The sequence below is a fragment of the Psittacula echo genome (genome assembly GCF_963264785.1).
Source record: "Psittacula echo genome assembly, chromosome: 14".
Classification (NCBI taxonomy): domain Eukaryota; kingdom Metazoa; phylum Chordata; class Aves; order Psittaciformes; family Psittacidae; genus Psittacula; species Psittacula echo.
Window position 1 is genome coordinate 6,166,416 of NC_137750.1, and position 22,250 is coordinate 6,188,665.

At 56.2% G+C, this 22,250-nt stretch overlaps 1 protein-coding gene across 5 annotated transcripts in view; it reads right to left on the bottom strand.

Annotated features, from left to right (window-relative positions):
* Window positions 1–1,625: 1,625 nt before the first annotated feature.
* Window positions 1,626–22,250, bottom strand: part of BAIAP2 (BAR/IMD domain containing adaptor protein 2) — a gene marked incomplete at its 3' end in the record, with an annotated part of 31,292 nt that continues 10,667 nt past the window's right edge. For 2 of the 5 annotated variants that reach the window (XM_080629202.1, XM_080629200.1), the window contains exons 5-12: window positions 12,344–12,496; window positions 10,245–10,472; window positions 9,428–9,629; window positions 8,852–9,053; window positions 8,675–8,743; window positions 7,966–8,128; window positions 6,222–6,256; window positions 5,601–5,631 (exon numbers count right to left, since the gene is read on the bottom strand). In XM_080629202.1, coding sequence (XP_080485328.1) covers window positions 5,601–5,631; window positions 6,222–6,256; window positions 7,966–8,128; window positions 8,675–8,743; window positions 8,852–9,053; window positions 9,428–9,629; window positions 10,245–10,472; window positions 12,344–12,496 — 1,083 coding nt within the window. Of the gene's footprint in view, window positions 1,696–3,808; window positions 3,837–5,600; window positions 5,632–6,221; window positions 6,257–7,965; window positions 8,129–8,674; window positions 8,744–8,851; window positions 9,054–9,427; window positions 9,630–10,244; window positions 10,473–12,343; window positions 12,497–22,250 lie in introns of those variants that run through there. The other 3 variants (XM_080629199.1, XM_080629201.1, XM_080629203.1) reach the window with 3 other exon arrangements.

The following is a 22,250-nucleotide window of genomic DNA, read 5'->3' on the forward strand; positions in this document are numbered from 1 at the left end:
CAAGGCTGGGATCAGGGTGGCTCGGGATGGAGACCGAGGATGCTCCAGGGCCAGGTGGATGCCTCCAGCCAAGGGGAACACCGGGGGGGTGGGGTTGGATTTTATTGTTCATAAATTATATATTTTTCTCATAAAAAATTATTTCAGGTTACATCTTGCAGGTGCCACAACTGAAGGAGGTGCAGCGGAGCGCCGGGGGCTGGCTGGAGCCTGAGGGGGCTGCACAGGGGTCCTGGGGGGGGCTAGAAGAGGACAACGCTGGGCCAGTGGCTGAGGGGATCCCAGGCATCCCCCTCCTGGGCTGTGACCCCCCCCAGTCTGCTGCTCTGCTCCCCAGCCCCTCGCTCCTGCCCCGTGTGGTCCCACCCATCTGCTCCAGCCCCAGGAGATGAAGCAGCAGCACATGGACCATTGAACCAGCCCCTTTCCTGCAGCAAGAGCCATAAGAGGGGACACAGGAGCCACGAGCCATCACGTCTGAGTGGGCAAGAGCCCTGCCTGCATGGAGACCCACCAGCAGCCACCCATGTGCCCAGGGCTCCTGGTGCGCAGCAGAGCACCCGGTGCACTTGCGAGTAGAAAGTGCAAATATGACAAATACAATGGAAAAGGCAAAATCTCCGAGGGCTCTGCCCAGCGTTCAACTGCTCGCCCACAGGAGACACGGTTCCTGCCTGGAAAACCCTCTTCTCCCCGTTTCCATAGTGAGGATGTGGACCCCGTGCTGGCTCGGGGCGAGCGGCAGCGGGAGCTGTGGGATCGGCCCAGGAGGCAGCTTGCTCATGGGCACACATCCCTGCAATAAGCTTAACAAGTGTGTGTATATATATTTCTCTTTTTTTTTTAACCTATATCTATCTCTTTCTCTCATGCAGCTCTAGTAATAGAGGAAGAGCAAACAGCCAAGCAAGAGGTCGGGATGGGAGAGCCTGTCTGCGGGGAGCAGGGTGCCCCTTCGCCCCCTGGGCAGCCAGGCACCCCAAGGCACGCTTCAACAGAGCCCTCACCCCAAAAAGGATCATTTTTCCTAGCTTATATTTTACAGCAGTACCGTAATTCCCAACTGCAAACACAGACCGGAGCTGTCCCCGTCCCGGCGGGGGCTGTGGTACCAGTGTCCCACCACCTCCCAGCCTGGAAACTGGGGTCTAGCAGGAGCTGGGAGCTGCCTACAGCACTCACCACCCCTTTGGCTTGCACAGGGTATCCCGGCTATCCTGCCTGTACCAGGGGTCCCTCCGGCCGGGCAGGGGGAGCAGAGAGACCATCTCCCCAGTGCCATTGCTGCTCCGAAGCACAGCTCGCCTCTGGAGAGCTATTTTCCAGCTGAGGCCATTCTCCCAACCATGGTGGGCTGCTGCTAAGCCTAGAAGCAAACTCGCCTACGGGACACACTGCTGTTGTGCAGCAAAGGACGGGCTATGGGCAGTGGTTTAACCCTCTGCCACCGAGGGCAATAAGCTGTGTCTAGAGAAGCAAGAACTAGGGCACTAGCGGGAGCCTGTGGCTTTCAAAGCAGCAGGGTTAAATAAACTCCGCCTGAAGACGAAGCCCTGGCAGGCGGACATGCAGTGGTGAGGAGCAGGCGGTGAGTGCCGCGTGGCACAGCGGGCACCGGCGCTGCATCAGCTGATGAGCGGCGCCGAGCGGTCGTTCGTCACCGTTGGCTTCAGCTGGACGTTGGCAAAGGGGTTTCTGCAGAGAGAGAGGAAGCGGTTTAGCAGGAGGGAGGGTGGCAGCGGGGCCTGTGAGGACGGGCACGGGCACAGCAAGTGGTGATGTGGAGACACCCCCAAAAGCTTTTGCTGTGCTCAGTGCAGACGCTCCACTGGGCACCCATTGAGACTCAGCCCAAGGCCATCAGAGATCCTGGAGCCACCGGTCCCATTCCCTCCATCTGCCTGGGACCAGCAGCATTTGGGAAGGGGTGAAGCTGGAAATGCTCTGCCCTGTGAGCGCCTGGGCTGAGCTGCTCCCAGCTCCTCTGCTTCTCTCCCTGTTAAAGCCATGGTGGATGTAAGACATAAGCTGGCAAGTGCTGCTGCATGTGGGGTGTTCTCCTACCTTGCTCTCCAGCAGGACTAAAGCTGGGGCTGCTAAGCAGGGAGCCAGGGCTGGAGAAGCTGTTCTAAATCCCCAGGCTGTGCTTGAATCACTTCCACACATGAGCAGCCCTGTGCTGCTGTGGGGGAGCAGAGAGGGGATTATGGCTCCGTGTTTGCCATGGGACTCGTGGGAACCCCCTGGCTAAGAGCAGAGCATCCAGCTGCATGCAGAGGATTTGTGCTGTGCCAGCTGGGAACCCTTTGTAGAAGTTCAATATCCAAGAAACAAGTTGGACGTGCCGGAGGAGCTCAGCAGGGCCACAGGACCGAGCACAGCCCAGCTCCATGCACACCAGCCCGGTGACCAGCCAGGCTTTTACCTACCTGAGGTAGCAGCAGTGCTTTCCAGGGCCAGCTCATTGCTGCCACAGCCCTGGCATGCACAGGTCCTGTGGCCGGAACCAGGGACAAATGCTGCTGTGATACGGGGAGCACCCTTACCTGCCCCAGGAGGTCCCCTCTGAGAGTTAACTCAGGGGTGCAGGCAGCTATCAGGACACATCAGGTCCAAACATGCACCAGCCCAGCAGCCAAGGGAGCCACAGAGCATCCCTGCATGCCCCTGCCCCTCCTGCCTGCCGAGAGCCAGCCCTTCCTCTTCCCCCATGGAGCTGCACAAAGCCTCTTCCTTTCTGCAACTGAGGCGATGGCCATGCACCACAGCAAAGCCACCTCTGGGCCACCGGCCAGTCACAGCCCTGCCATCCCCAGACACGGGTGCAGGTGAGTGTTAGCAAGACAAACTTGGCCTAAGGTTAAGCCACGTTAGGAGCAGCTGTGATTACTGGCTACCTCTACCTGGAGCCAAGCAGCTACAGGACATGGGGGACAATCCTCCGCAGCCACCCCCTAACAGGCTGCCTCCCCCAGCCCTGCTCCCCTTCCATCCCTCACCTCTCCAAATGTGCTTTTGCTTTCCTTAGAAGATAAATGGCTTCTGCTTAAAAATAGGGTAATTAATTTCCCACCTAATTAATGCAGCTGCTTAGATCACTTTCCCCCCAGGATGCCAAAATAGATTCTCAGGACTGGAGGGAGAGGAAAGGTTGCTTTGATGAGTCACCAGGGATTGTTATTTAACTGTTTTTGTTCTGGCAGAGAAGAGCCCTTGGGATGGGAGCCCACAGCTCCCGCAGGAAAACCAGCTCATGGATCAAAGAGAAACAGGGAAGGGGCTCTCCTGGGCTCCGCAATGCCAGCGAGGTGGGTCCCGGCTCCTGGGGAAACTCCTCCCTCCCTGCCCTGAGGCCATGGCTGGGATGAGGAGGATCCTGAGACACGTCCCAAAGGTGGTCTATAAGCAAAAGAAGCTGCTCAAAGAACTTGACATTAGTGTGGATGTGCTCCAGGGCTGGGGACAGCGATGCAGCGACTGGTGGGACAGTGGTCGCTGGACACCTACAACCAAAGAGGCTTGGTTATGGGGAGCAGGGAAGCAGCAGCTCAGCATTCCCAAGGGAAGCGTGGCCCCAGCGGTCTGCGGTGCAAGGAGCCGTGCGATGTAGCGCGGTTACACCGGGAGCTCCCGCCACCAGGACAAGCGGTGACCGAGGGAGGGATGCGCTCAGCCGGGTGCAGGGGGGAAGCAGAGCGGTGGCACCGTGCCCGCGCAGCCCCGCGGCCGTCACCCGCTGCCCAGCGCCAGCACACCCAGGGCTCGGCCCCCCGAGACCATCAACTTACTAACTACGGGCAGGGGCAGCTCAAAACCTGGCCACTTCAACATCGGGGCTGCAAGGGAAAGAGAAGGCAGGTTGGAGGACACCGGGATGCGCTCCGACCCCTTGGTGGGAACAGAAGGTGTTGGTTAAGGAGAGGCACCGGGCTGTGATCCCGCACACAGCGCCTCCGGACAGAGGAAGCAGGAGGAAGAAGAAGAAGAAAAAGGAGGAAAAGTGGTGTTTATGGAGCTGCTGGTGCTGCGAGGAGGGGAAGGAAGGGCACGGCCAGCCGGGAGCCACCTGCGGGGAGGAGAGGCCAGGCATGGTGGGGGGGGGCTACGGAAGGGAGGGGGGCAGCTTCCTTCCCCCTGCATCGGCATCGCCGCTTTCCCACAGCCGGGAAAGCGCAGCCGCAGCCTCGGCATGCGACAAGCGCAGCATCAGCAGCATCATCCTCCCCTCGAGATGCACACGGAGGAGGGACCCAGCCCTTAAACAGTTTTAGCTGCTCCCGCTCAGCAAAAAGCTGTTTAAAGCCTCGGGGCTGAGCGCGGGCAGGCAGCACCCGGGTATCCCCCGGCCTCTGAATGCCACGGGGATGGAGAGGGGAACACAAAAAAAGGCATGGCAACGTGCAGCGGGCGATGCGATGGGCAGCACACAGGCACGGCAGCCGAAAAAGACACCGAGGCCCAGCTCAATGCAATAAATAAAACTTTTATTCAAACAAGAACTCAGTACAGGGCACATTTCTCTCTCTGGCTTTTAAAAAAGGGTTTTCAGCACTTTACAATCTCCATACAGGCTTCACTAGGCTGGGGTGGGGTTTCAACCCCCCCTTCTACATTTAGTCATTCAGCATGAAATATCTTGTGTTAAAAATCTTTAGCAAAAGGACATTGATGCAAGAGGGTCTTGTTACAGTCTGCCCATAGGCGAGTATAGAAAACAAAGCCGTGTCCGTGTGTGTGTGTCTATTGCCAGCAATGTCCCAGTAAACAGGCAATGTGACAGGTTGTAAAAATCACACCAGAAAAAGAAAGCGTGGACAGCTTTGCAGTGGAGACGGGCACGGCAAGGGCTCTGCTGCACCCCAAGTGCCGAGGGGTGACCCCCGGGGGCTGCCGAACCCCCCTCCCCAGCCAAGACGGGTGTAGGGATGCGGCCCCGCACCCGCCCCAGCGCTGACGTGAGGTAACAATACCTTGCTACAAAAAATATATATATATATTTATAAAACAACCAGGAATAACCCTTCCAGGGGGGCTGCCGGCTGCGCCCCACGGCCGGCGGGACCCCAGCCCTAAAGCAGCCCTTTCCCCAGGGCAGGGGGCTCTGCGCTATCCCCTTCTCCCAAAGCCACCACAGTGGGTGGTTGGGTGGAAGCGGATGAGGCTGGGAACAGCATCCCGGGTGCGGGCATCCCGGATGCTCAGTAACAGTACGGACACCAGAGGCCATGCATATTTGTTCCAGTGTGGGAGGTCGTGTCCAGGCTCGTGCGAGGCGCTGGCAGCCCCGGAGGAGGGGTGATAGTGCATCGCTAACGGTCACAGGGGGTACAAAAAACCAGGTCCCACTAACGTGTCAACTGCATCTGGGCTGCTGCAAAGCGAGCGCAGCCCCAGCGGCAGTTTCTGCTCGGAAAAAGGCTTCAGAAACAAGGGCACTGTGAACACCGGGGGGGGTGGAGAAGCACCATGGTTTCCTTGAAGATCACAAGAGTTTAAAATCCAAAGGAAGGAGAGAAAGAGAAATGAGGGGGAAAGACAAACAAAAAGAAGTGGGGAAAGAAGCAGAAAGCTCTTCCAAGCAGCCGCTAGCCAAGGTGTCCTCACACCGTTGATACCAAACTGCCACTGCCGCTGCGGAACAAAGCACAGGAGACTGCCAGAGGGGCCGGGACCACGGCACACACCGCGAGGCAGCACCGTGCCCGGGAGCCCAGCTCCACAGTTCAGTGCCATGAGGACCGGCACCGGAGCGGGGCAGAGAGCTTGGCCCCTGCCCATCACCGCTCGGCTCACAGCCCCTGTGTTTGGGGTTATCCCCAAGAGAGACGGGGCTGCGAGGCAGAGGGAACGGGGATGGAGGAGCTGCTGGGTGGGAGAAGATGCTGGGGAATGACCCCAACAGTGTGCGCTCTCCATGGCCCTGCTATCCAAAGGAGGCTGAGGAGGTTGACTCTCTCCGGAGGAGCATGAGGCCACGCGGGGTGCGAGGCCAGGGACACAGGCGCTGCCCCAGGACCTGCCCTCCCCTGGAGACTTTGGGTCCCTGCATGCTCGGACGAGACCTGCACCGTGTTCTCCACCACACAACCGCATCCCCAACACTGTGCATCCCCTGGGGAACCCACAGAGGGACCCCCATGGGGACGCGACTCAACAGCTTCACCCAGAACCAACACAAACAATTCACTTTGAGGTAATGCGACAGGAAGGTGAGGTCTTACCTGCTGACGGACCTCGTCCCGTAGTCATCGAGACCCTGCGGAGAGGAGGGGAGGAAGCACAGTGAGGGGTGGGGGACGTGGGGCTGAGCCCGTTCAGGTGCCACCGGAGGGTCACACCAACAGACCAAAGTGCATCGGGATCCAGGGCCAATGCATTTGGAGTGGAAAGGGGGAGATGGAGATGATTCGAATGGGATTTAGGGAGCAGGGAGGGAAGTGGCTCCACTCTCTTCAGAGCAGGACTTGATCTGGCAAGCCAAGGGAAAGCAACAGGCGGGAGAGCCCCAGTCTGCTCTGCCCGGCCTGACTGAGGTGCACAGCTCCAGTTGCTTTTGAGATATGAGACACTTGAAAAGGGATTGAACAAGTCACCAGTGAAATGCTCTGTGGAAGGTGTTTCTCCGTATTAACTCCCACCAGAAACCCACAGGGTTTTGGACCATTTTCTCCTTCAGCTGGTACTGAACAGCCTGTACAGCAGGGAAGGACTGCTCTGGTCTGAGGAGCAGATGGGGACCAGTGCTGGAGCATGTACCTTGAGGACATTGCTCCTTGGGTGAGGACTTGCCATGGAGCAGCACCATGGGACCACTTCAGGAAAGAGCAGGAGTCACTGGCCATGCACCATGGATCAGAGACCCATATTCCCATGGTCCCAGGACTGCTCACAATCACAAAACCCCAAATCCAGCAGCAAACCCCACTGGGAAACCCCAGCAGACATCAAGAAGTGGGGCTGCAGAGAGGACCAGATCCCACTGGATCTGCTGCCTCTCCAGGGCATCCTGCTGAAGGGTTGGGTGCTGCATGGCTGCCTCTCCCCCTCCTCATCCTCTCCCCATCCGCCAGCATGGGCCAAGTGCTCTGGGGAAGCCAATGTGGCTCATCCTCATTGTTCTGGTGGGGAAGCCCCACTACACCAGTGGCTCCTGGGTAAAGCTGATCTCATCCACACATGTATCCTCCCATCTCATTATCTCAGAAGCCCTGAGTTCATCTTGGACACCACCAGAGCCCTGGCCAGGCTTTGCCCCAGCCCCATGTGCTCACCCCAGCATCTCCACGAAACCATCACTGGCTTTACCTGGCCTGTGCCAGAGAAAACGCTTCCAGCTGCCTGTGAACAGCCTGTTTCTGGTGGGAGGCTCTCATGGAGTCAGCAAGTGTTGTCCTTTGGGGTTCACGGTGGCATTTTGTGCCATTTGCTCCCTGTGCCTTGCCTGTTCCGCCCAGGTGACCCAAACTGGCCAAACCTCCCCATCCACCGCTCTCCTCTCCCATTGCCTCCCTGCATCCCCCGTCCCACCTCCCCAGGAGAGATGCTCGGAAGGAGATGTGGCCCCAGGCAAGGCACATGGATCACCAGGCAAAAACAGCCAACTGCCCGTAAATCCCAAGGGAAACATTGCGTGTGTTCGGACTTACTGCTGTCGACCTAGTGTAAGGCTTGTAGTGAGCGGAGGGTGGTTGGCAGAGGCCACTGGAATAGTCTTTAATTGCACACCCATAGGGCATTAGGTAGTCCTACAAACAATGAACAGAGGTTGGAGAGCAGCCCTCCGTGGGCTGAGAACACGCTTAACACATTTCATCCTGCTTTAAAACCATCGGTGGGATGGAGAAGCTGCGGACACCCGGGCCCGGCTCCAGCAGGGACCAATGCCTAGGGATTCACCCAAGCATCTCCTGTTTACAAAGCATCCCTCCCGAAGTGGGAGCAGCCCCCATTACCCCACGGGCTCACCTGGGAGAAGGCTGGCACGGCCACGCTGTACGGCCTCTGCTTGAAGGTGTTGGCACCTTGTGCCGGGAAGGCCTGGGAGGTCATGCCGTAGTCCGGTGGTGGGATGGCGATGTCGTCCTTGTCCAGCAGGTTGCCGGTGCTGCTGCTCTTCCCTTGCTGCAGGCTGGGTGAGGGGGACCAAAGCAGAGGCATCAGCACCAGGCCAGCCCAGTTTGAGACCCCCAGGCTGCCCGACCACCAACAGTGGGGGACCCCACGGCCAAAGACCCCCTGAGACAGCTACTACCTGCCTGTGCTGGGAGCTATTCCTGACAACATGCATTGAGCCCTGGGAAAGTGGACTATTCATAGAATCATGGAATGGGTTGGAAGGGACCTTAAAGCTCATCCAGCTCCAACCCCTGCCACGGGCAGGGACACTTTCCACTGGAGCAGCTTGCTCCAAGCCCCTGTGTCCAACCTGGCCTTGAGCACTGCCAGGGATGGGGCAGCCACAGCTTCTCTGGGCACCCTGTGCCAGCGCCTCAGCACCCTCACAGGGAAGAATTTCTTCCTAATGTTTCCTCTCAGTCTCCACTCTGTCAGTTTAAAACCAGTCCCCTTTGTTCTATCACTACCCGCCCTTGTAAGAAATCCCTTCATCTCCATCTCAAGCCCACAGTTCTGCCCTGGGAGTGGTGCAGCCACCCACCCAGCACAATGCTCCTACCTCGTGTGGACCCGCTCACTGCCATCATTGTCAAGGACCCGTGTGTAGGAGAAAGGAAACCAGCCCCTCCTGGAAAGCAAAGGCAGGGATGAAACCGAACCCACGTTTACAGACGGAGGAGTCAGCAGAGGCTGCACCCGGGGCGCGGTGGTTCCCAAGGACAGCCCTGGCACTCACAGCTTTGTTTTCTCGCTCTCCCCATAGTGCCAGCCGTCCCGGGCCTCGGGCACCAGCAGCGTGATGAGATCACCCTCCTTGAAGCTCAGGAGGGTGCTGTTATCTCCGGCAGCGTGAGAGAAAATGGCCTGCACCCTCGTCCTGCCGTTCCTCTCGAGCCCTGCGGCCATGGAGCTGGACCGTGGCAGTGTCTTGTTTTCAGCTGGTGGGAGACAGAGACCAATGAGCACCTCAAAGTCCTTTACCCCATGGCCAGTAGGACCAGGGGCAGGACAACCCTGCCAAGACAGGTCTCTAATGCTGCTTATCTTACCCATGTGCCAACGTAACCTTCACTCTCCCACCCTCATCCCAGGCAGGATCAAGGCACTGCTCCTGGCATCACCCACCAGCCATGGCTGCTCCCTGCACAATATTCCTCAAGGTTTTCCTCCTGGAAAACCCTCAGCAGAGTCCAGCTCCGCTCATTCCCTAACCCCCAGCTCCAGAGGCACAAGCAGCACTATGCCGGAGGGATGCTGCCGGTCTCTGTCCCAGCACCAGCGGCATCACCATGGAGCACGGATGGGGCCTCACCTGAGGCGTAGCTGTTTTTCGGTGTCACGTTTTTGCGAACGGGGAGTGTGTTGGAGTAAGAGTCACTCAGCTGCTTCTGAGGCTGGGGAGGAGATAAAGATTTGGGCTGTGCTGGCTTCATCTCAGACCAGTGGTTGTACCCGTCACTGTCTGGGCCTGAGACTCCGTTCATCACTGGCATGGCCTCCTGCGCCGACATGCGCTACGGAGAGAGGAGAGGAAGGGGGGGAGATGGGGAATGTCTTCATTAGGGCATCCCACCGCAGCTCCCGCAGCGGGACACAGCTCCAGGGGAGGTGGTGCACAGCAACCAGAGCTTCCGGCTGGTGCATGGAGCTCCCACCTGGGACAAACTGCTCTGGGGGAGCAGTGGGGTCACCTCTGCGGTGTTTTACTGCCCCAAGCTGACCTGCACCTGAGAAACCCCTCCTGGGCTCAGCTCACGCCTCCACACTGGGGGACCCTTTTGCTGCCATGGGTCACTCCCAGCGGTTACTGGGGTATCTCGGTTCAGCCCCACAGCTCTGGGACCACCCTGACCAGGTGAATCCAGCTCATGGGTTCCCCAATTCCCCCCCAAGAGCCTCTGCAGCCCCTGCCCCTCTGGAAGCGGGATGGGATGGGACAGGCTGCCCATTCCCATGCCAGGCTCCTTCCCACATCCCAGGGCAGCACATGCATGGAGCTGCCCATCCCTGCCCATCAACGGCAGTCCATCAAGAGGCAACTTGCTGAGGACAACGGTGACACTGGCCCGGGCTCGTCCCTCCAGCTTTGCTCAGAAGGGCAGCACAGCTTCCACCACGGAGATACTTACTCCTACAAAAGGTGCCAGCTCCGGGGGGACAGGGAGAGGTTTGGCACCAGGGATTGGGTCAGAGATGATGAGGTTGGATTTGGATGTAGACAGAGGGCTGGGCATAATGGTGCCATTGCTGCTGGCAGCCATCTGCTGCATCAGTTGGATGGCGCGGTCCGGGATCTTGTTGGGATCCGAGCAGGACTGCTGCCACAGCGGCAGCTTCTGTGTCAGCATCTCCTTCCCCTGCAAGAGAGAAATGAGGTGTGAGGGCACAGGAGCTGGCTTGATCCTGGCCATGAGACTGATTGGCTCCTCTGTGCATGGCATGGGTGCGATAACAACGGGGACTTACCACTTCCAGGCTCTGCCACCAGCTGAGCCAGGAAGGTGGCATGAAAAATGGAAAGGAGGGAAGGAAAAGGTAATTTATCTTCCCAGCTTATTCTGATGTATCCTGCATGGGGCAGCTCTCAGCCACCGGGCTCCTTGTGGAAGAGCATCAATGGACCAAGCAGGGATATAAACCTGCCCAAAGGCTTGACAGGGCTCAGCCTGTGCTCTGTGCTACCACCCATATCCCCGGAATGAGCTTCCCGTTTAAGGCTGTTCAGCTCTGACAGTCCCTGGCCCTGGCACCCTGCAGCTGAACCCCTGTTCCCTGTCCCTGGGGCAGAGGGTGACCTGATGCCTCTGACTGACCTCTCAGCTGGTCTCATCAGGGGACAACTTGGTCCCCATGGATCAAAACATCAATCTGAAGGTCCCGGAATGTTTCCACACTGGCCTCAGAGAGGCACAGCCCCATCACCCAGCCTCTGAGCACCCCCCAGCGCTGCAGCAGTGGAGCTGGTGCCAGGTTGGAGCGGGGCCAGGCGCCCACCTCACACATACACCCACCGTGCTCTGGGTGAGCCACCCGCAGCATCCCCCTGCACTATCACCCTCCCCGTGCTGCTGCTGCAGGGAGTTCTGGGGTTCACCGTGCTGCAGCCACGCTGCGGGTGCCGGCACCCTCATGCCTGCTGATCCCCCCACTCCCAAGGGGGATGTTCCCCCCTCTGCTCCACAGGAGGAGTTCACATATGCCAAGCATGCATCCAGCCCGCAGCGCAGCGCGAGGAGCTCGCTGACTAATCCAAACTCCTGCTCCGCGGTGCCAAGCGCGGTGGTGACAGATGGATGCTGTGAGCAACGGGGGGTGGCGGTGGGGAACAACCAGAACAACGGGAGCATGAGGCTGCAGGAGCAGCGCTGGTGTTCCCAGCCCTCATCCGCACGGATTCTGCTCTGGATCAGTGCAGGGAGCCGCTGCTCCCCAGGCTGGCTGGCAGCAGCTCCAGCCCCTGGCCCAGGAGATGTGGGATGCCAGGAATAGGCAGGAGGGGGTTTGGAGCAGTTTAATCTCTGGTTTAATCCCCACCTTGCTAAGGCCAGGGGGTAAGGCGTAGGTTGAGCAGGCAGGCAGCACTGCCTGACTCCAAGCAGGAATGGTGCTGCTTTTCGTTTCTTCTGCTTTTACAGGTCATAGAATCACAGAATGGTTTGGGTTAGAAGGGATCTTAAAGATCATTTAGTTCCAACCTGTTCGGGACAATGAACTGATGCAGGAGAAACCTGGCTATCCTTTGCCAGGACAGAGCCCTCACACCTCAGTGACCACAACATGCAGGAGGGTGAACTCAGCCCCATTCTCCTACCACAGCTTCTCCTGCATAGGTGAAGCTGTACCATGGAGGGGCTGGACTGCTGGGGTGAGGCAAATGGCACAATACACTGCCAGGACCCGCCATCAGCACTCGAGCAAACCAGTGTCAGTCTCATCTACCTCCTGCAGCCAGAAGCTGCTTTCAAGGTGCAGAGCAGCACCCATGGGAGACATGCCCCCTTGTTCTGAGAAGGGTGAAGTCCTGCATCTCCCAGTCCAGAACACATGCATCTCCCAGGGCATCCTGTCTGCGGGTCACCCACCAGTGTATTCCTTTCCCTCTGCACCAGCTGCAGCTTTCGGGATATCAGCCTGTTCTATAGGCAACAGGAGCATCCACCCAGGATCTGCAGCTCTGCAACAGCAGGAGCATGGCATCAGACTGACATCTCCAGTGGGACTGACTCACCTTGGCATGGTAGGTGATTGCACTCTTGGCTACTGCACACTGTTTCTCCACCAGGAAGCAGAACCGTCTCCTCTCTTCCGTGAGAGCTGTCTTATAGCCATCAGAGACGTAGTTTTCCAGCTCACCTTGCTTGTTGCTGATGGCTTCGATGTACTAGAACAGAAAGAGGAGCAGAGAGGCGGCTGCCTTCATTATTTTGGTAGTTTTCCTCTTCGTGGGCAGGGCAGGGGATCACAGAATGGTTGGGGTTGGGAAGGACTTTAAAGCTCATCCAGTTCCAAACCCCTTCCACGGGCTGGAACCGGTGCCAGTGCAGCAGCATCCCCTGGAGAGGGGTCAGCAGCGCAGCAGGCAGGGTGCTCGCAGGGTGCTCGCAGGACCCCCCCGCACAGGACACGCACACGTGTGCCTCCAACCCGCCTTTACTCACCATAACCCCCCACGCAGAGGCGCTGACTCAGCACGTGGGCTGGGAGCCGCGCGGGAGCCGGGACGAGCTGTACCGGGAGCAGCCGCCTGCTCACCAAACGGGCCCCGGAGCCGTGCCCAGGCGCTGGCACCGGCTCTGGGGGGTGCCCGGATCACCCGGGCTGGCAACGGACCCCACAGCCCCGCGCTCATCCTCGCAGGGCACAAAGCACCGCGGCACCCAGCGCAGGCTGAACACCCCCAGCGCCTCCTCTGCTGCTGGCGGCTGCGCCGAGTCGCTGCTGTTTGTCCATCAGTGCCTATGAGGATGGGCAGGACCGCGCTGCTGAGAGCTGGGGACCACAGGGGGACAGCACTAAACCTCCAACGCACAACCATCACCAGCACTGAACTGACTGTGGCCACTCAGCCACACGGTGAGCGGTGCTGGGGACACCAGGACAGTGCCAGGGCAGGGCTGCATGCTGGCACAACACCTCCGTGCCCGGTCACAAGCAGCACAGGGCCACCGGAGCAGCCGTTCATTGACGCTGCACCCCGGGGCTGTGCAGACACCTGGCCCCCGCCAGTGCCTGCAGCAGCGGGAGGCTCCTTTGCTGGCACAGGCTTGGGCTCCGCTGACGTGACTTGTGCCAGCACGGCTGTGCCACAGAGGCTTTGCCAGTGCCGTATGGAGCATGGAGGCAGCACATGGGGCTGGGATAACTCAGCCACACAGGCTGACCCTTGCGATGCAAATGTGGCACATGGGAAGGCTTCAGAGCAATGCCTGGGACCGCAGGGCTACTGCTTGGCCGCACCATCAGCATCCCTGAGCACGGAGGGCATGAAATGTCCCCAGCTCCCTGACCCAGCCACTTTCTCCTCCCTCAATTCTCTTGGGATGTACCCAGCTCCTCTGCAAGGAGCTTCCACCCTTGTGGCACTGTGAGAGCAGCCACTGAGCCTCTAAGAGGAGCATCTCCCTCACTCACCGCTGTCCTGCCCTCCAACACTCCTTGCCACCAGCTCTTCCCCAGGACAGTAGCACCACAACCAATCACAAGCCCAGGCAGTGCTAAACCTGCTTCAGGAAGGTTGAGTTTCTCCGAGAAAGGAATTAACTGGAAATTCAGGGTCCAAAGCAGCTTTAGCTCTTCCTTCATGTTTAACAGTTATTTTTAGCATGTTACAATATTTATTAGCAGGCACATAAACTGGAACAAACCTCAACAAAAGCAGGGAGATTAAGTGACATCCCAGGCTTCAAAGGGGGTTTTATTTCAGAGCTGGACCTTCTGCTGCTCCAACCCTGCTCAGAGCATCCTCCCAAGAGCAAACCCCCTGTAGAACTTGTGCAGCACCCAGCAGGTTTTGGGTCTCCCTACATTCATCAACATGGCTGGGGAAAAGCGGGTAACTGAGAAATGGGTAAAAACCTCCTGTTTCAAGGAGTAACTTTTTTGTCCCCAAATGAGAAAATCCAGTGCAAACACCTGCCTTTAGGAACAGAAATAAATGAAGGTGACTGAGCTGACGGCACTGGGTGCAGAAGCAGAAATAATGGAGATACTTGCATCACCCCCAAGTGAAGCTGCAGGGAGGGCTGAGCTGGATGGGGACTGGCAGAGACACAGGGAGGGCACTGGGAAAGGCAGCAGGCACAGAGGCACCGGGGCCAGCATGGTGCAGGGAAGAGGCAGCAGCAGCCCCGGGCACATGCTGGCGGGTGGGAGCAGGCGGCTGTGGGAGGATGCGAGCAGGGAAAGCATCATTCCCTGGAGTGGGCTCAGGACCCAGCACACCGCCTCCTCCCGGGTATTATTAGCCCCGGGAATAGTACAAGGACAGAGCCCAGAGGCGTCAGCAGTGGTGATGGGAGCCAGGAGAGAAGGATGCTCCAGCGCCAGCCCAGAGAGCTGCAGCTCCTCCATGGTCCAGTGCCCGAACCCCTCCACTGCAGTTCGGTTTGCTTGGGATGGACCAAACCCCACTGTCCCCACATGCCTGCAGCACAGCTAGTTCCTGAAGAAGTCCGCTTCCCTTCTCTCCAGAGGGAAGCGGTGGGATGATGCTCCCCATCCTGCAGAGCCCAGTTTCTGGAAGGAAAGCACAACCCTGACAGCACCTGCAATAGCAGCGCTGGAGCAATGCAGACCTGGACACCCTAAACTCATCTTGCTTAATTTCCTAAGTGGGCCATCAAGAACGAGAAGGTGAGGAGTGAAATGAGTCCACCTCCAGCTAATTGAGCTCAGGAGCACAAGGAACATCGCACCATGATTCAGGATAACAACCCCCTGAGCAGCAATGGCCCAGGTACAGCGGGTGGGCAAGGCTCAGCTCTTGTCCTGAGCACATCATACACTGCAACACAGGGGAAATTCTTCCTCATCTTAGCAATGTTAGGTTTTTAATAGTGATTTACATATGCAAATTAAAGCCTTATTTACACCTCTACTTTTAGTCTTGTTTTGCAAGTATACTTTTAATTATTTCACTACAGAAAAGCTTGTCTTAATGGCTGCAGCCAGTTAGAACATGTCGATTGCAAGCAGAGAGCCTATGCTCTAAACTTAGTATTCTCAGCACTTTATATACTTTATGGAAATATGCTTGATGTGCCATTGATTTATTCAAGCCTGGTTTACACGTTATTACATTACAAAATGGCGAGCCGCACTCCTCGTTCACGAGACAGCTTTCATTTTGGATCTGCTCAAACTGACAATGGGCTTTCAAATAATGCACAGAAAGGCAATTTAAATAAAAACCTGGCTAAATATGCCAGATGCACAGGGAAAAAACGCAACACGCAGAGCACGGTGTAAGATCTCACTACTCTGTGCTAACGAGAAGCACTGCCTTTAACCAGCAAGCAGACCTGCGGTCTGGTGCCCATTGGACTCACTGCTGCTGTTCAGGCCTCCTTCCCCTCTGCTATGGGGGGGGATCTGGATCCATCCTGCATTTTGAACCCCCAAAACCCCACATTTCTCAGCTTGGCATGACCTGACAAGCAGTGTAAGGAAGGTGCCTCCCTGCTGGTGTCTTCAGGCTCCGTGGCTCAGCAGCATCGTCTCCAAGACCTCACCAACAAGTAGGTACCGCTCAAGCACTGCCTTTACATTCAGATCATGGTTTAGGCTGTCTAACAACTAACTTCAAATGCAGATTTTCAGCTTCATCTAAATAAACCCCCCAGTTTAAAGGAGGAAATGAAACTCCATTTGTGACCTGAGCACCCGAGGGGCAGGAGCCAGCCAGGGCTGTGCTCGCAGTGGTCACAGCCGTGTCAGAAGCCGGAGCACGTGCCGGAGCCACCCAACAGCTCCAGAAACCTTTTTCTGGGTTTCTAGGCTGGAGAAACCTCAAATAACTCCCCCATGCCCCCCCGAACACAGCACTTCCAGTGCACCGGGAGCCGCTGACCTAATTAGCAATGCCAGTGTGCGGCAGCGCCGGGCAAGGGGCTTGGTTTAAGATGCTGCCGCAGCTCAGGATCTGCTGCAGGCAGAGCGATGGCTCCTGCCTGGCCCGGGGAAGCTGCAATCCCAAGGCAGGAGCCTGGTCCCAGCACTCAGGGAGCCCCAGTGGTGGTGGCTCAGCCAGGGACCCTCTGGTTCAACCTTCCTGGCTGCTCAATGGCTGGGGTGATGAGCGATGCTGGAGCAAAGCTCGGCCATGCTGAGTCCCCCCATAGCCAGGCAATGTCCATGCTGAAACCAGACCAAGTTACCTAACGGGTCAGGCAGTACATTAGGGACAAGGAAACATGAAAGAGGAAAGAAGATGCTGCAAAGTCCCCAGCTCAAGCAGCAGCTGTCACCCCCAGCACAGAAAAGCCAGGGCACACAACGGCCTTGCTGCTTACACGGACATCCTCTCACCGCCACTTCAAAGCTGACAGCTAAAGGTGCGTGAGGATGGAAAAGCAGCGGAGAAATGTCAAGACCCAGGTTCTTTTCAAGCGCGCATGGCAATCGGTGTAGTTAGTGCAGGTGAAATGGCAACATCATCCCTGAGCTGCAGTCAAGCTTTCAATAACCATCCATCCTACTGGAAAAAATTGAATTCAAACTGTTCTATCCAAGCCAGGAATGTGCAAACGAGTCAGGAACAGGAGCCAAGGGCATTGCCAATCACCATGAACACAACTGTGGAAATCATCCTTACACATATTTACCAACCATGAGATGCCTCTGCCACAGCCATTAATGCAGGCTGAGGGAAGGACCAGCCACAGGGACAAGAGGGAAGCAGCAGCAGGCAGCAAAGCCACCTTCCAGGGGGCACCAGCCAGCAAAGCAATGAGTTTTGAGACCAGAAAGGAGGTAACACAGGATCACATGGCTGGAGATGCAGACCAGGAACGGGACCGTGCCCCTGTAGCAGCCCCAAGCACAGCTCTGGTCCCATAGAGGGACAAAGAAAAAAGGGGAAGGCAGAGGACTGTGGGCTGTGCTGGACCATTGTGGCAGGCTGGAATAGCTGGAAGGAGTAAACACCAAGAGAAGGGAGGATTTATTTAAGGAACTACAAGGGAGAATAACTGGAAAGTCCTGGGATAAAATAAGAAAGAAGTTAGGCTGATTAACAGAGGGAGAGCATCTAAGCTGTTGAGTAGTCTCAAGGAAAAACAGCTGAAACTCTGTCACAGCATATAGCCAAAGTGAGGAAGACAAGAAGCGTGGGGATCCTCAGCTCCAGTGGCTCCTGGGGAAGGATGCAGCTTCTCCTTATTCCCAGAATTCACTCCTTGCATGGAAGCTGGTGGACCCTGGAGCAGCCTCAGAGCAGATGCCATTCCCTCCTGGCTCCCTCCAGCCTCCATCATCACCCAAGTGGTTACAGATGGAGAGGGAAGTTGGTCAGTTTGTTATGCTGGACACAGCGATGTCCAGTGACAGATTCAAGCCCTGGGATATCAGTGGCTTTTCCCATCAGAGCACAGCCAGGAAGGAGACCAAACCTCTCTTGTCATAAGGCAAATAAAGCAACAGACCCAACCGACATCTCCAGATAGGGAAGGTCTTTCAGTGCCAGCACCATGGTACCCATCAGCTTTGACTGCCCCAGCTCCACCACCCCGCAGCCAAGCCCCTCCCTGGGATGCTGCCGATGCTGCTGCACTGATGGGTATCAAAGGTGAAACCAGACTCAGAGCAGCTCCCAGGGAGCACTGCCCTGCTCCAAGGATGCCAGCCTGCCTTTGCTCCCCTGGGAAGGGCTGTCTGCCCTTGTTACGCTGCCTGTCTCACACATCTGCTCATCAGGGCATCAGCCTGAGCCTTCCTGCACTGTTCCTGCAAAGTGCCATCCACGCACACATGTGATATTACATAAAACAGAGCAAAACAGCAGGCAAGCGCTCTCCCAGCCGGCTGTGTGGGGGTTTCAGGATCAGCTGCTTAAGTTGTTCCTCAATACAGGGACACCCTGATCAGCGATGCACAAGGCTGGGTACTAAAATGCTCCTCAGACATGGCCCTGACCTGCACAGGCACAGGTACCCGCAGACCAGCATCCAGAAGAGGCATTTGAGGCATTTCAGTCCAGATAAGTTTAAGACTTCCCCTCCCTGCGCCCCTGACTGCATTTGCTGAGTTTGGACACACATCCTAACTCAGAGTTACCTGGAGCCACCAAGCTTTTACATAGTTCTTCCCTATTTGACTTTCACATAAGCCCTCATAACCTGGTTTGTGCAAACTCCTTATCAGTTAGAGCTGCTTGACCTCTACCTAAAATTATTTCTCCTGATGGGAATCTCAAATGAGGTTTCAATTACAAAAGCCTATAAACCCCCCCAAGTTTTTTGGCACAGGGGTATTTAATGCTTAAAATATTCTCATAGGAATCGGTGTGGACAAAGACAAATCTGGGCAGGAGCTGAGCTCAGTGTCCACAACCCATGAGCCAGGTTGCACAGGGTTGGGAACAAGAGGGATCTCCCTCTGCCCCCCTGGAGTTACCAACGCAGCTGCTCAACAAACATGGACATGCCAAACCCCTTTTTGCCCGGGTCAGGCACAGCTTTTCACCACAAGCAGCCACCTTCAGCTTTGCTCTTTAGGATGAATTACAGCCAGCTTTGTCTCAGGCTGATGGAGAAATCCAATTGTTCATAGAGCTAATATGATTTGATAAATAGTTTGAACCAACATAACTTCATTGTTGAGCTGCTGATTCAATCAAGGTCCTAAACCCATCATGACCTTGATTTCACAGCTTGATCACAAGCAGTGTTTAATGAAATTACAGCAGTTTAGCTTCCTTGGTGATTGTTTCACCTTAATATTGTTTTCATTCTTCTCCATAAAAGATGTGAAGTGAATGGCTTTAGTTTATTCTCCCAGTTCTCAACACTGGTCAAAAAACCCCTCAGTAACTACATAACTACAATGAGACACTGGAGGCAGTTTGGTGCCTCAGCTTTCATTCCTCGTGTTTAACAAAAGCTCAGGACTGATTCATAAGGAACAAAAAGCCCAGCTTTATTGTGACATTCAGCACTAACAACCCACAACCACAGCATCTCTTTTGACCATGACAGACAAAGCTTTGGAGACGGAAAATCACTCCTGCAGCCTAATTGCACTCTGAGCTGCTTTTAAGCTTGTCTTTACAGAAACCACAAGGTGTTCTACATCCCCAACCATTTTAATCCCATCCTCACCTATTAAACTCCACAAAACGAGCACAAGAGACAGTGGCGAGATGATGTGAGACCTGCAGACAAACCTGGATCAGCTCTCGCCATGCAGCAAGTGACTGATGCAGCTCAAGAGACGCCTCCTGCATCACACTGCTGTCTGATCCCAAGCACACCTCAATCATTGTGTTCCCAAAGCTATTGCCCACCAGCCACAAGATAATCAGTTACGTGCAGTGCTGGCTGAATATAGCATTTATTTCTGCTTTATAAAGAGGGATAATCTAAACCGAAGAGTCACACGTGAGAGGTTTGGGCTGATTTGTTGGGTTTGCTGATCACTCTAGCAGAGCATGGAGACAAATCATGCCGGTATCTGGCTCAGGTGAGGGCTGTTCTCTGCCACCCAGCAAACCAGAGCCTGAACAAATCTCTCACCTCTGCAGAGCGAGGTGATGTTACAGAAACCACATCATCTTGGAGCTCTGCCTCTCCCACCATGCTCATCTCACCCACCCATCTCACAGGCAATGACAAGATGCGGTCACTTAACAGTGGTGAAAAGGCAGAAAGGAGCAATTCTGCTTCCTGCAGCATTAAATACAGAGAGGGATGATGACAGAGCATCAGACTCCCGGCTGCCGCCTGCTACAGTAGCTTAAGTGGATGAGTCTTCAAAAGCAGAGTAAGATGTTATTGCCTCCTGCAAGATGATGACTGATGCGGCTACCAGGACGCTTCCATCCACAGCAGCTTCCCCCATTACAAGACAAGTCATCTGCAACAGCCCATTAAGAGAGCTGCATCCAGTTGCTGCTCATCAGTTTGTGGTCCCCAGGCACCAGCCTGATGAAGTCTTCAGCTTCCCGCAAGCATCACCAGGTGCCTCCAGGAGCCTCCTTGGAGGTTGCTGGGGTTTTACAAGCCGGCTGCAGGGCCAGCTCAACAAACTGAGCCCCATGAGAAAGGATTCTGTGGGGCAAAGCCCCTCAGTGCAACACCAGCAGCTCTGCAGGTGCTCCTGGTTCACTAAGCCTGGTTTCACCAAGCACCACATGAGGCTCCCAATGTAGCTCCAGGCTGGACCCATCCTTGCAACAATACCCCACTCTGATGCCCTGGTAAAGGTAAGAACAGCATCAAGGGTGGCCCCAAATCACCTCTTTTCCTGTTGAAAGGGGATACCAGCACTGCAGCAGCAGCAAAGAGAGGGAAAACTGCTCTCTTGGTTGAATTCAGCAATTTAACTTCATGTTTTGATCTAGGTTTGAAAAAAAAGCAGCGAGCAGTTGAGCAGTCTCATAGCTCTTTAAGCTCAAAAGCCATCATAAGGCTTTTTGAGAGATTTAAGAGCTTCCTAAATACTTACTGCTGAAAGATTAAGAGAATGAAAGCCTGATCCTGCTTCCTTGCCCAAAGCTCCCGTGCTAACAGGACTACCCCATCCCCACCGCATCCCAGTGGGAGGATCAAGCCACCGCTCCTCTCCCACTGTACAAAGCCCATCACTGGGATGGATTTTCTCCTCCTCCGACTCCGGGTGTGGGTTGGGGATCCCGGCACGGCAGCAGCCTGGGGGGGTTTGGCAGGAGAGGGGTGGCTCTGGCAGCAGCTCTGTGCTGTTGTCCCTATCAGCAGCTTTCAGAGTTTGGGGATAACAAAGGTTTGACCCCACGCTGCGCCTCGCAGGGCTTTTCCTGCTCAGCAGGAATCCAGAGCAAGGGCTGGTGGAGATGCTGCTGCTCAGGAGCGGTTTGAGCTGCTCAGCTCCCACCAGCGGGGCAGGGCACCAACCTGTGCCACACCAACACCTCCTGCCCAGCTCAGCGCAGCGCCGGGGCTCTGAACAACCACGAGCTCCACGCCACACACGGTGCCTCACCGCGGGAGCTGCACGCCGAGCCGGGGCGGGTGACGGCGGGAGCGTTGTTCTCCTCCAGTGCTCGCTCTGATTCACACTACCAAGACAATGACTGATTCCCCAAGTTTTAGTGCAATTAATGTCACTTCCCCAGCACAACCTTTGTGGTAGCTCTCTGCTGATGGCTTTAAATGCCACCCTGTACACAGCCCCCACGAGGGAAGTGCCACCGACATTTAGAGCCCCTTCAGCAGGCACGGATCACTGACACGTTACCAGCCTGTGGCATCCAAAGTAACAGGTCCTGGTCCCAGCACAGTGCATGCTCTCATGCCTCACAGACAGGGGTAGGGATTTCTGCCTTCAGGGTTCATTGTCCTCTTTTCAAGGTCCTAGTCATGCTGCAATCATTCAGTGGCTTTAACTCCACCAGCAGCAGCCATGCTTTCAGGCAGAGAGGGTTTGCACGTAGGTGCATCAATTATTTAAGGTTCCCACATTCCAGACAAAGCTCGAACTAAAGGTTGGAGACCTCAGAAGACAAACTCCTGCCGCGAACACATCAGCAACCTGAGTGCTGCAGCGCCTTGGCGCATGCTGCTCATGGCTCCGGCACCAGCCAGGGATGTGCCCTTGGATGCTCTCCATCGATATCCCGACCCTAACTCCATCCCTACGGGAAATCCCAACACCCAACCTCCGAAATGCACCCACCCTGCAGCACAGCCACCTGGGCACGTGCCATGAGGGATCCCTGTCCCGCACAGCCACAACCTGATCAGCCACCGGCACGTGGTCGGTGCAGGAGCCCACACCGTGATCACATCGCGGTGATTCACTGCGGCCGCCCCGGCACACGCTGCTGCCCCGGCCCACACTGAAGCAAACACCACCCAGAGGAAGGTGGATCTGGCACAGCAGGAATTAGTGGTCTTGTGGGGTTCATTCACTAAAGAGCACTGGGAGCGGTGGATTCAGCAGGT